The sequence below is a fragment of the Oncorhynchus mykiss genome, chromosome 3 (genome assembly GCF_013265735.2).
Source record: "Oncorhynchus mykiss isolate Arlee chromosome 3, USDA_OmykA_1.1, whole genome shotgun sequence".
In the NCBI taxonomy this organism is placed as follows: domain Eukaryota; kingdom Metazoa; phylum Chordata; class Actinopteri; order Salmoniformes; family Salmonidae; genus Oncorhynchus; species Oncorhynchus mykiss.
In genome coordinates, this window is record NC_048567.1 from 50,359,594 (window position 1) to 50,373,735 (window position 14,142).

Here is a 14,142-nt window from a genome sequence, read left to right on the forward strand (position 1 = left end):
CACTACTTTTTACCAGAGCCCTATGGGCTCTGATAAGAAATAGTGCTCTATAAAGGGAATAGGGGTCCATTTTGGACATAGACATTCTTGCGGCAGAGAAAATTCTACGTGGAACATGACACGTAAAAGCTACAGACACAGTGGATACTTTGTGGGGTCAGAGGTTAGCTGGGAACCCTGGGCGACATGTAATGGGCGCCTGGCGTTGGCCTTCCTTTGATATGGACCTGTTTTATTTCCTCGATAAATCTCATTGGTCTCCTGTGAGCAGCATGAAACCAGATCACAAGAGGTGAAAGGTGACACACAGGTCACCACCAGTGATGTGGTGGTAAAGAAACCAGGTGGATGAACGCTTGCACAATTTTTTTTAAGGTGCGGAAACGGAGTTTTACATGTGGTTACCCTCCACTACACTACTGGTCGTCACCAACCCAGTTGGTTAAGTCAGGCATTACCGCTTCAATTATCAATCAAACCTAACCCCAACCAATGTCAGGCTATTGTTTCGAAATCGTTATTGTGTGAGAAGCTCGGTTTCTATTGTGTGTTCCCTTGTGTTTTCCCCTAGGAACTCTTGGTGTGGTTACCGAGGTAACGATGAAGATCCGGCCAATCCCCGAGTACCAGAAGTACGGCTCGGTGGTCTTCCCAAACTTTGAGGCGGGAGTGGCCTGCTTACGAGAGGTAGCCAAGCAGGTAAAGACCAATTACCATCTTGTGTTGAGTGTTTGTACAATGTAACCTATAGGCCACATTATATAACAATGAGAACAGTAGCTAAACTATGCAGGTATTGAACAGTGCAGATCAATGCAATACTGTAGTGTACAAACAAAGGGGTCAGTTAATGATGGGCAGATCTCCAATTCTGGGAAGGAATTAATTTGAATGATAATGAAGACCATAATAACGAATAAGCTACCTCTTTTCACTCTTACTGGGCAGTGCTGATGCAACCATTATCGATGACTACAAGCATATGATTAGTGCAGCTCCGTTCGTAACAGAACTGAGTTGAGTCGGTACACTAGTATAGCGCACACTTTAAGGTATCGACCACTGAGCCGTGGCTTTTCATGGACGGGGATCCACACACGACCAGGAATGTCTGCTCATGTCTACAGGTTGTGTATTATTGTGTGACAAATGTCATTTGAAAGGTTTTTCCTCTAAATTCCGAAACGTAATGCAGGTTCAACTTTCACTAGGGAAATTACTAGAATAAAGTGTGGGATGGGGAAATGTTCTCAAAATAAAATGAAACGTGCTCCTAAATTATACCTTCCCCCCCCCCCCCCCCCCCCCCCCCAAGAGGTGTGCACCTGCATCCATCCGGCTCATGGATAACGAACAGTTTCAGTTTGGTAAGTCATCATTCAAAACCCTGCCCTTTCATCTCTGCAAAGGAATCTACATTGTGTGTATAAAACATTAGAACACCTTCCTAATATTGAGTTGCACCCCCACCCCACTTTTACCCTCAGAACAGCCTCAATTTGTCAGGGCATGGACTCTACAAGGTGTCGAAAGTGTTCCACAGGGATGCTGGTCCCATGTTGACCCCAATGCTTCCCACCGTTGTGTTAAGTTGGACGGGCGTCCTTTGGGTAGTGGACCATTCTCGATAACCACAGGAAACGGTTGAGCGTAGAAAAACCCAGCAGCGTTGCAGTTCTTGACACAAACCGGTGTGCCTGGCACCTACTACCATACCCAGTTCAAAGGCACTTCAATCTTTTTTTGTCTTGCCCATTCACCCTCTGAATGACACACATACACAATCCACGTCTCGAGGCTTAACAATTCCTTCTTTTAACCTCTGTCCTCCAATTCATCTACACTGATTGAAGTGGATTTAACAAGTGGCATCAATAAGCGATCATGGAGTTCACCTGGTCAGTCTGTCATGGAAAGACCTCATAATGTTTTGTACACTCTGTGTGTCTTTGTTTAACACAGGAGCTCAAAGTGAAGTATATTTTTCTTGAGGTCTGGGGGAATGTATCAGGCGTTGGTGCCCGACGTGCTCTCTGGCTCCACACGCGGCCTGTGCTGTGTGGCTGACCTGGTTTCCATTTCTAAGTAATTCCCTCTAGTTCCCTCCACAGTTCACCCCCCTCTGTAGCCTTTCTCAGACAAGGCTGGAATCTGAGGAACATGCTAGTACCTTCTAGTGATGGGGGGGGGGGGGGTCGATATCCATATCGGGATATTATTTTTCATGATATATTGCATCGTTTTGACTATAACGCAATATTATTGTTGCGCTAGTTGGCTGTACCTGCACCAAAACTCCTTCATAGCCTTTTCTCCATCTTCATTTTAAATAGGGAGACGGTTTGTTTTCAGCACTTTTATTTCTGACTGATCAAAACTAGTTTTCTCATGTCTCTCTCTGTCCCACTGGAGCAGACATATGGTGAGGAATATGTTTGGAACATGGAATCTCAATCAAATCACAGTATCGAATCGCAATGCATGTAGAATCACAATATATATCGTATCGGCACCTAAGTATCGTGATAATATCATATCGCGAGGTGCCCGGCAATTCCCAGCCTGAGTCTATGCCATGTCTTTCTGCTAAATCATTGTATTTTGAAAATGGTCTAATTCCTTGAATCTGATGTTCTTTTTAATTGCCATTTGGCCTGGTTTTGTGTGAGGCTGCCCCTCCCCCCCCCCCCCCCCCAACTGTAATCCATTAGAGGAAAGAATGCAGCATTGGCAACGTTTCTTCATGTATGCTTTGTGCCTGTCTGCTGCATTGCATTAAGTTAAATGTAGCGTTATTTCAACAGAGTATCTAGCTACACACACACACACACACACGACTCGTGGACTGAAGCCCAATGAAAAATGACCTTGGCAACAATTAAGCAGTTGTTATATTGAAGTTTTACAATATTTTTCTTGAGGTCTGGGGGAATGTATCAGGCGTTGGTGCCCGACATCTTTGTAAAGTTCTTCAGTCTCCTGGGATCTCATTAGTCTCCCTTATATATTCCCACTTTTCACCGAGTGAGCACTTCTTAGCATTAAGCAGGCAAGATGAAGCGACCAGGTTTCTCACTAATAACTGAACCTCAGTCTGGACTGATAGGATACCTTCTTGGACTTATTAGTGCCTTCCCAGCGAACCGGGAACATTCCCAGGATATTAGCGGACATTCTCATTAAGTTCTAGTTAGGATTTTATCTAGCATTAGCATGATAACATTCAAATGTTTTTGGGTTTAAAAATAATAATCATTTAAAAAAAATACAAATGTATTTTAATGTTTTAAATTAGATATTCTTGGAATGTTCTAGCATCCACTAAAATGTTGTGCACAACGTCTAACAACCACCACAGAACGTTCCCCTGAGGTTTTTGTATTAGGTTTCCAGGTAATGTAACAGAATGTGTTCTGTGAATGTTCTTGCAACGTCAGGCAAATGTTGTTTCATACAAACACTGTATAATCATCAGCACACCTGTACAGTTTTGGTGTTATTAGAACGTGTTGGGGGCAATCTAATGAATGTTCTGGGAATGTTCACAGAACCAGTTTTTGTTTGCTGGGTTGCCTTCCCTTTTAATTCCCCTGGCTGCTGAGTGAAGGGATCTGATGTATTCAATGGGCCTGCTCATTTCCGAATTGTACAAAGTAAAAATATATAAAATATAGGGGCCACTTATCTCAATACGCTAGTATGATGAAATGGCAAGTGGTATGTTAGCCGTTGACATGCATTAAATGCAAACGAACAAAAGGCAGACTGGGGGGGAAATGACACACTGTATGTACAATCCCTCTCCTCTCTGGTCGTTGAGTATTTAATTAATGAGCGTGATGGCTGCGGGAGACCTAAAGACCCACAATCAAATTTGGAATGGAAACAATTGGAACACTAAGTGATGAAGAGACTGTGAGACGGAGGGGAAAGAAATGAAGTGTTCAGTCTCCACAGAGTCACCCAGGACTCTACCCCACTGTGATTGATAACCATCCCATCGGCTCCAAGACCCTCACTTTAGCTTGTCCACAGGCGCTTTGTGTGTCCGATCACGAATAAATCAAAACGTGCGGTGGCTGAGGAAGACGGATATGGCCGTGTCAAGCCCACTTCCCCTCAGGAAACCCACTGATTTATTGTCCCTGTCGCAGGCACTTGTAAAGTTATTCAAATGTTACCATTTATTTTCCTCCTTTTGTTTCCACACCTAAATAAATGTGACTCGGTTGCCATGTTAGTCCTGGAGGAAACAGGCAGGAGATGGGTGGGCTGAGTGTGACCAAATGTGTGAATAAACGATATCGGTAGTTCCTCTAAACTGTATTGTCCAAAAGAGAAAAGACAGAGGTCCACTTGGCTTTTGAGTTAAGGGACTTGGCCCTTCTGTTTCTACAGGTCATGCCCTGAAACCTCAAGTGTCGTCCATTTTCACAAATTTTGTGGAAGGGTTAAAGAAATTCTACATCACCAAGGTAATTCTTAATGATTTGGCAGAAATACTACTCCTCATTTCTCATTTGTATGTCATTTGTACTTCCTGGAAAGGGTTAAACCAATTTTACTTCCCTGTTTTTTCCCAGTTCAAAGGTTTCGACCCCCACCAGTTGGTTGTTGCCACCCTGCTGTTCGAAGGGGACCGCGAGAGGGTCTTGCAGCACGAAAAACAAGTTTACGACATTGCTGCAACATTTGGGTAAGTAGCCGCTATTTCCTTCTCTCAGGTCAGCAGATGTTACCCAACATGCATCCTAAATTTGTGAGGGTTAAATTCCCCCCTTTTATTCTGGGAGACTGTCTTCAGTGCACAGGTTACATACAACACAAGACAAAACCACAGTTGGTACCTGGTACACTCCTCATTGTGAGAAATCTGCCTTAGGCCTTGCTTAGAGGCATTCCATTTCCATAGTGGAAGAGCTTGGCCCCTCAGGCTGAAGGTGGTGTGTTTGAACCAATCTAAGACCAAGTATAAAGAGCAGTGTGATGGATCACCTGTGGCCGTCCTCCTGTCAGACCTACTTTGGTGTGTGTGTGTGTGTGTGTGTGTGTGTGTGTGGGGGGGGGGGGGGGCTATTCTGATTGATTGTGAAGCAGATCAATAGAGGCCCTGGTGGAAATAAGTGATCTATCAGCCTGAAAGGGATGCTATCTCTCGCCATTCTGTATGTGTGCACCTTAACTACAACAGCAACAAACCTGGGTTCCTCATAGTTCCCCAACATGTTCAATTCACCTGCACTCGTGGAATTCTGGAGACATTCCTTCTCTCTTCTAACAACCCCGTATACAACTGAAAGGCCCAGAGTAATCGATTACATATACAAAAGAGTGTTGTCGTGTGTAGTGCCACAGAGGTCAGCGAGTAGCCGTGCTGTAAGGCCCATGTCTGAGGTGCCTGGGGGCCTACGCTGGGCTGGGGGTCCCACCCTGACCGGAACCACACTGTTCCACACCATTAAAGAGGAATCGGAACATACTGTAGAAAATAACTCACTACTTCATCCCCCTGAACACACCTCATCCGCTCTGTACCTAGTCATCATAAACAAACCTTTCATGAAAACACTGGGCCCATGAGAAATACCGTTATTGTCTTGGTGACCCTATGGATTGTGTATTAGTGTTGCTCCTTGGCCCAGTGCACAGCTTCCAGTCCATTCCTCAGGTCACTGGCTTTGTGCCCTCAGGTATTATCCTGACCGATTCACAAGTTGAATCATTGAAAAGGCCTCACCTACCAGGCAGTGTGTTGTGTTTTTAGTTTTTCCATCATTTCATCATCACTTGTCGAGAGCCTGTGATCGATTGGGTGGGTCTGTAAGGGATATTGTCTTCTGGTTTTAAGACATTTGGGGAGAAAATTACAGGTAAATCAATTGAGTGATTTCTTAATGAGTGCGTCCTGATTTTAATTTGGGTTGTTGGTTGAAAATATTATTACCCGTGGTCGGTGATGGATGTGTGGTTGACCCGCAGGGAGGCACAGAGCGGCAATCATTGATTTGAACATTGTTGGCAGTGAATGGTACTGATGGGCATCACAGGCAGCTGTGGTCAGGGAGAGATGACAGGGCCAGAAAGGAACATGTTAAATATTAACTTTATCTTTTTCCAGGGGCCTGGCAGCTGGAGAGGACAATGGACAGAGAGGCTACATTCTGACCTTCGTCATCGCTTACCTCCGGGTGGGTCACTTCTCCCCCTCTTCTCCTCTATTCTGCCATACTCTCCTAGTGTCCAGAGACAGCTCGGGGAGGGGGGGGGGGGGCACTGCTCACAGGGGCAGATAGAGACCTCTGTCAGCTGATAGGATAGAAGGAACATGCACACAAAGGCTGCAGAATGTGACCTCTGAGATATCTGGCGCCTCTGTTCAGCCAGGGATGTCATGTTGTCATTCGAGGAATCTGGACATGAGCAATTGACGGTGAAAAGCTAGTTTCCTCACGCGAAGTGTGAAACACTAAGCTATATTGTGTGCCTCCTTTATTTGACTTCCAATAATAGTTATTTTATTTGATCATATGTTGTCTCCTTCTCAAATCCAAGCCCCGTGCTATTATGTTCTACTTCAGCATTTGTCTTGCGGTTTATTTAACAGGACTTGGGGATGGACTACTACGTGGTCGCAGAATCATTTGAGACATCGGTGCCTTGGGACAGGTAAAGACAAAGATGGCAGCTTGTTTAACCTTTGTGAATGAATGAGTGTCTCTGAACTGGTGTGACAATTCGACATCACTCTCTTCCCACACAGTCAGTTTGAAGAGCCCCAAAGACAAGTATCTCAACCCCCACTCCCTCTCTGACATTCACCTTCATGCCTGCCTTCTCCCTCCATTAACTGGCTGTGCGTGGGAGGGAAGACTGCCTCTCCAGCCCCAGCCTGACTCTGTGCAGGGGGGAGCGACAGGGAAAGAGGGAGACATGGCCAGTGTGATGCTTTCATGTGTGCTGCTGGGTGTGAGATTGAACATGAATATCCAACATACAGTGTTGGAAATTCAGTGTAAAAAACCTTCCCATTATGAAACCACACAGTTCTTCCCACACATGAACAAAAAAATGACTGACTCCCTTGCACCTTAAAGCGATATCTCAGGAGAGTACACCCCCCCCCCTTTTTTCCACAGACACACGGGCAGACACACACACACACACACACGCGTGCTCAGCACCCCACTGTGTAGACTGCCTGATGGGGGTTAGCGGGCGAGCATATGTTCAGGGCTCATTACCCCTCTTCCTCCTCCATCTCTCCACACTAGGCTGCACATGCCTGGGAGTGACGGCCATTAGAGAACAGAGTGAGCCAGTCTCTCCCAGCTACAAATACCGAGCACTACAGTCTCCATAATGGTGTGAGGTTCTCCACCTTGTCTGTCTCTCTGTCTGTGTACCCCACAGTGCGGGGCCAGAGGCCTTCTCTTCACATAACTCTCGACAGCTCAGCTCCACCTGTCGTACTGGGTTAAATCATGGGGCTGTGCACCCTATTCCCTATATAGTGCATTACTGGGTCTCAGACAGGGCTTTCATCAGGTCTTAACAGTCTGCTACTCTTCAGGAGAACATGCTAGTCTTTATGTTTCTCTCTCCTGTTGTCTTTCTTCAGGGTGTTGGACCTTTGCCGGAATGTCAAAGAGCGTATTAACCGAGAGTGTAAAGAGCGAGGGGTCCAGTTTCAACCCTTGACCTCATGCAGGTACGTTTAGGAAGAGACTTTTCAGCCGTCTTGGTTTCCGAGCGACAGCACACTTGCTGACATCGTGGAGATCATGTTAAAAAAATCCTCTATGTACCTCTGCATCTCTAACTCCATGATTCAACTTGTGTACATATTTGACTGGTGTGGTTGATCATGTCCTATGATTAGATCTTCTAAAACGTGTTCCCTGCTATGAGTGGGCCAGTAGTGTGCGCGCGCAGGCAAGAGAGGAGTCCTGTGTGACCTTCCCTGTGTGACCTGGCCACACACGCACAGACTGCCTGCTCCTTGCTCACTGTGGACAGATTAGGCCCCAACCTGATTAGGCTTCAGCCATTTATTTCCCGCCTGCAGTCTGTCACATGATTGATTTGCCCATTTAACCTCTAGAAGCCAGTACACCCTCCGAGCGATGGGCCACGTCACAGGAACAACAGCTCTTCCCACAACTCCTCAAAAGAGACGGGGGGGCTAGAGAAAAACAGAGAGGAGACGGGGGGGGCTAGAGAAAAACAGAGAGAGGAGACGGGGGGCTAGAGAAAAAACACAGAGAGGAGACGGGGGGGCTAGAGAAAAACAGAGAGGAGACGGGGGGGCTAGAGAAAAACACAGAGAGGAGACGGGGGGCTAGAGAAAAACAGAGAGGAGACGGGGGGCTGGAGAAAAACACAGAGGAGACGGGGGGCTGGAGAAAAACACAGAGGAGACGGGGGGCTGGAGAAAAACACAGAGAGGAGACGGGGGGCTGGAGAAAAACACAGAGGAGACGGGGGGCTAGAGAAAAACACAGGAGACGGGGGGCTAGAGAAAAACACAGAGAGGAGACGGGGGGGCTAGAGAAAAACAGAGACGAGACGGGGGGCTAGAGAAAAACAGAGAGGAGACGGGGGGCTAGAGAAAAACACAGAGAGGAGACGGGGGGCTAGAGAAAAACACAGAGAGGAGTCGGGGGGCTAGAGAAAAACACAGAGAGGAGACGGGGGGGCTAGAGAAAAACACAGAGGAGACGGGGGGGCTAGAGAAAAACACAGAGGAGACGGGGGGGCTAGAGAAAAAACACAGAGGAGACGGGGGGGCTAGAGAAAAAACACAGAGGAGACAGGGGGCTGGAGAAAAACACAGAGGAGACGGGGGGCTAGAGAAAAACACAGAGAGGAGACGGAGGGGCTAGAGAAAAACAGAGAGGAGACGGAGGGGCTAGAGAAAAACAGAGGAGACGGGGGGGCTAGAGAAAAACACAGAGGAGACGGGGGGGCTAGAGAAAAACACAGAGAGGAGACGGGGGGGGGCTAGAGAAAAACAGAGGAGACGGGGGGGCTAGAGAAAAACACAGAGGAGACGGGGGGCTAGAGAAAAACACAGAGAGGAGACGGGGGGCTAGAGAAAAACACAGAGAGGAGACGGGGGGCTAGAGAAAAACACAGAGGAGACGGGGGGCTAGAGAAAAACACAGAGGAGACGGGGGGCTAGAGAAAAACACAGAGAGGAGACGGGGGGCTAGAGAAAAACACAGAGAGGAGACGGGGGGCTAGAGAAAAACACAGAGAGGAGACGGGGGGCTAGAGAAAAACACGAGACGGGGGGCTAGAGAAAAACACAGAGAGGAGACGGGGGCTGGAGAAAAACACGAGACGGGGGGGCTGGAGAAAAACACGAGACGGGGGGCTGGAGAAAAACACAGAGGAGACGGGGGGGGCTAGAGAAACACAGAGGAGACGGGGGGCTAGAGAAAAACACAGGAGACGGGGGGCTAGAGAAAAACACAGAGAGGAGACGGGGGGGCTAGAGAAAAACACAGAGGAGACGGGGGGCTAGAGAAAAACACAGAGGAGACGGGGGGCTAGAGAAAAACAGAGAGGAGACGGGGGGCTAGAGGAAAACACAGAGAGGAGACGGGGGGGCTAGAGAAAAACACAGAGGAGACGGGGGGCTAGAGAAAAACACAGAGAGGAGGCGGGGGGCTAGAGAAAAACACAGAGAGGAGACGGGGGGCTAGAGAAAAACAGAGGAGACGGGGGGCTAGAGAAAAACACAGAGAGGAGTCGGGGGGCTAGAGAAAAACACAGAGGAGACGGGGGGGCTAGAGAAAAACACAGAGGAGACGGGGGGGCTAGAGAAAAACACAGAGGAGACGGGGGGGCTAGAGAAAAACACAGAGGAGACAGGGGGCTGGAGAAAAACACAGAGGAGACGGGGGGCTAGAGAAAAACACAGAGAGGAGACGGAGGGGCTAGAGAAAAACAGAGAGGAGACGGAGGGGCTAGAGAAAAACAGAGGAGACGGGGGGGCTAGAGAAAAACACAGAGGAGACGGGGGGGCTAGAGAAAAACACAGAGAGGAGACGGGGGGGGGCTAGAGAAAAACACAGAGGAGACGGGGGGGCTAGAGAAAAACACAGAGGAGACGGGGGGCTAGAGAAAAACACAGAGAGGAGACGGGGGGCTAGAGAAAAACACAGAGAGGAGACGGGGGGCTAGAGAAAAACAGAGAGGAGACGGGGGGCTAGAGAAAAACAGAGAGGAGACGGGGGGCTAGAGAAAAACAGAGAGGAGACGGGGGGCTGGAGAAAAACACAGAGAGGAGACGGGGGGCTAGAGAAAAACAACACAGAGGGGAGACTGGGGCTAGAGAAAAACAACACAGTGAGGAGACTGGGGCTAGAGAAAAACAACACAGTGAGGAGACTGGGGCTAGAGAAAAACAATACAGAGGAGACGGGGGGCTAGAGAAAAACAACACAGAGAGGAGACTGGGGCTAGAGAAAAACAACACAGAGAGGAGACTGGGGCTTGAGAAAAACAACACAGTAAAGAGACTGGGGCTAGAGAAAAACAATACAGAGGAGACTGGGGGCTAGAGAAAAACAACACAGAGAGGAGACTGGGGCTAGAGAAAAACAACACAGAGAGGAGACTGGGGCTTGAGAAAAACAACACAGTAAAGAGACGGGGGCTTGAGAAAAACAACACAGACTCTTGTACTGGTGTTTCCTTTCCCTGAAGCACAGTGTTTCATTGATAAGGGTTTAGTTGAATTTTCAATGCAGATCTTTTTGCCCTGGTTAGAGTTATAGTAAATATGCACATGCCTACTAAGATGGTTAATATCCAATAAATGTTTAATGATAAGGGAATCGAGCATGTTATCATATTAGCCCTGTGCTTCTTAAAAGGAAGCACGTAACGTTTTCAAATAGTATTCATCTTTTGAACTGTGCAAAATGTCAGTTATTATTACAATTTCTTGTTTTGCGTATTCATGTGAAAGCACAATCTTTTAGCCAGTTGCGGACACCAGCGTTGAAGCATATTGTGTCCTGAACCGTTGTAAATGTAGCTCGGATAATCCAATCAAAGTGTGCTGATGGCCATTCAATGTCCTGATAATGGGATGTTATTAAAGGTGACTGATCCAGCGCATCTCCTCCGCGTCTTAGAAAACATGAGGGAGAATTGGGGTCAGAGGTTCACGAGGAAACACCAGCCTCTCGGCTCCATCTGTCTGCTCTCCGATTCCAATGAGAGAGAGAGAGATAGAGGCATTTATTGTTAGAAAATGGATTTTGGTTCTACTAAACGATGCTCTCTTTGGATTCATGTGGAGAGAGATTGCAGTGGGACACGTGTGGACAAAAGCCTTTAAGAACACAACCCAGCCTTTTATTCTCTGTTGTGAACACTGTCATGTTGAAACCCTTTTCTCTTGCCTTGCAGAGTGACTCAGACCTATGACGCTGGCGCGTGTGTTTACTTCTACTTTGCCTTCAACTACAGAGGACTGGCGGACCCAGTACATACATATGAACGAGTGGAGGTAAATCTACAGAGCACTCCAAATATGTACTAGCTACCCACTCACAGACATGCATCATTTCTGACCTGAAACTCTTAACCGTTACCACTCTGGAGGATGCATGACCACCATAGTTAAGGGTGACGATAGTCATTGTGGAAATGAGGGGCTCATTGATGCATTGATGTGTGTCGTCTGTTGTCCATTCCTAGCACGCCGCTAGAGAGGAGATCCTAGCCAATGGAGGAAGCCTCTCGCACCACCACGGAGGTACAGTCAAGTGAACATCCCTACATCTAGAAGTATCCCTACATCTAACCATGTCAGCACGTTTTGGCACTGTTCCTTTTGGCTCCAAAACCCGACAGCATTCATACTACTGCCCTGCCTCCTCACTTAGAGATGAGTGGCAGGGCAGTGGTTTGAAGTCCCATTAGGGTAGTCTGACAGGCTCTGTCGGTATGCTGCTCTACGTAAGAAAACAGGCACAGAACAGTCTTTTGAAAGCCTCTGTTTTGGCTAGGAGGAGACCTTTCATTGCTTCCTTGGGGTGTCCAAACTTCCCCACAGTGCAGACAGTCTGCTGTGGCTCTTTTGTTCAACACGGGCCAAATGAAACGTGAGCAGGGGAGCGAGGGGGGAAAACGGCTCTGTTGGTACCCTATCAGGGCTAACCCAAATGGCTACCTTATCTATATTGCCATCCGCCTGGCCGGTTTCATACATCACTTTAGGCTATTCATCACGCCTGTCAGAAACAGCATGCAGTGAATCAGCTGTGATATTAAATCGCAATTTCTCTCGAAGGCGGGGAAGGTTAAAAATTAGAAGATTGCTAATACTGGAAGGCAATAGGCCAGGGTAAATGATGCCGGTGTTATCGCCCGGTATTTACTGACCTCCAATCGGTGGGCCAGCCGGCCACCCGGGGCTGAGCAGGGGGGTGTGGGGCCAGGGGGGAGAGGGGATATTGATGCAGCTTCTCGGTGCGAGGCCCCACTCTGTAATTGTGATTAATAACAGCTGGGTCTGCTATCTGAGCGAGGACAGGCCGGTTTGTCTGCCCACAATCACCGCGTGACAAATGGAGCTAGTTTCACTGGGTTTTGTGTATCAAACAAAACAGATGTAGTCTGGGAGGACGAGGTGGGAGGCCACCGCAGGAAATATACATTTTTCTAACCTGTGTTTACACCAGGTCAGGCTGCCCAGGGTGTGTGCGCGCGCGTGTGTGTAGTGGCTCTGGGTGAGTGGAGTGTTTTGTGTGTGTGTGTGTGTGTGTAACCCTCTATCTCCAGTTCTCCACTATCCATCCCTGCAGCATAATACACTCTTGCTACAACACAACTACATTGTCGTCACATACCATCCATTCATGACAATATCTTCTATTGTGTTGATGTTCTACCCCCAATGTTTAGCTCTAAGGTGGTCACTGTTGTGTCAGAGTAGAATGTAAAAGGACACGACATGTTTTAGCAGGAGCAGAGCTGTTGGCACACCAGTCAGGTTGAGAGTCATCCGTCAGTGTAAACTTAGAAACAGTCCTGGTTCTTCAGACACTCACCCCACTGGACTTGTCCCTGTTCATTTCAGAGAGACACAGGCCCACTACACTACCCTCTCTTTCATGTCCTGGTCTCCAGTTGTTTAAACAGGCCAGTGCACACAGAGAGACTGCGTGGCAAGGCTCTCAGCTCAGTCCTATACTCCACATGGGGGGTGTTCCAGAAGAGCAGGGAGGCAGCTCCTCCTGACTGTGTGACTCTATAGAGTGTTGGCCTAAATGCCGTCGGTCAACTGCACTGCTACTACACAGGTCACCGAGAAGCGCAGCTGGAAACCAAGAAAAATGAGTTGAATTAGCTTATTTTCCGTTCATTAGCCATAGCTCTCGTTGTTGGGCCGTCTCCCAGAGGTACACAGAAATATCTGCTGTTTCTAGACCTCGGTGTTTCTCTTTCTCATTCATTTTCAAAATAAGTGCCTGCCTGCTCCTCTTTGCATGTCTCAGCTGTATGGCCAAACCCAGGGTAGATTGATTGGAATAGCAGGCGAAAAGGAGGGAAAATGACAAGATAGATGTGTAAATTATCACTGTGATGGAGGCAATGATGCAGTCCCGGCACCTTCTGTTTTCTCTCCTTCCTGAGTGGAGGGAGGGATGGAGGTGGGACGAGGGAGGGGAGAAGGAGGGAGGAGGAGGAGAGCAGGCCACTTTGTTAGTTATTGGGTAGCAGCGGATTGGGTGACTGACTGGTCCCACTGTCACCATCTGGGTGTGCGTGGCGTGGCCCCCCTGTTTGTCCTGACTTGTCAGGAGACGGCCCTCTGTGGCCCCATGGCTGATTTCCATCTGTATCCCCTGGCTGCTCCGCCTCGGCGTCGCTGATAGCATGGCGCCCTCCCATCTCCCCAAGCCTCCCCCATGCTCCAAGTCTCAGTCACCCCCCCCACCCCCACCCCCTTTCTCTCAACTCCCCCCATTTAACATGTGAGGCTGGGCTGGCTCTCTTCAATGCCAGCGACATAGAGACAGGGTGAGGCAGTTCAGTTACGGGGGAAGGGATGGTATGTGAGCGCCCCTTTTCTATCTTGCTCTGTTAAATTTGTTGCCGTACTCTTATCTAATCTCTGAT

General features: G+C 48.1%; 1 protein-coding gene across 2 annotated transcripts in view; it reads left to right on the forward strand.

Moving 5' to 3' along the window:
- The window catches only part of agps (alkylglycerone phosphate synthase), a 38,924-nt gene that overhangs the window by 21,427 nt on the left and 3,355 nt on the right, over positions 1-14,142 (forward strand). Inside the window, exons 11-19 of one of the 2 annotated variants that reach the window (XM_036974477.1) lie at positions 572-699; positions 1,316-1,367; positions 4,399-4,475; positions 4,584-4,696; positions 6,119-6,188; positions 6,605-6,666; positions 7,619-7,708; positions 11,425-11,524; positions 11,716-11,773. In XM_036974477.1, coding sequence (XP_036830372.1) covers positions 572-699; positions 1,316-1,367; positions 4,399-4,475; positions 4,584-4,696; positions 6,119-6,188; positions 6,605-6,666; positions 7,619-7,708; positions 11,425-11,524; positions 11,716-11,773 — 750 coding nt within the window. The other variant, XM_036974478.1, reaches the window with a different exon arrangement.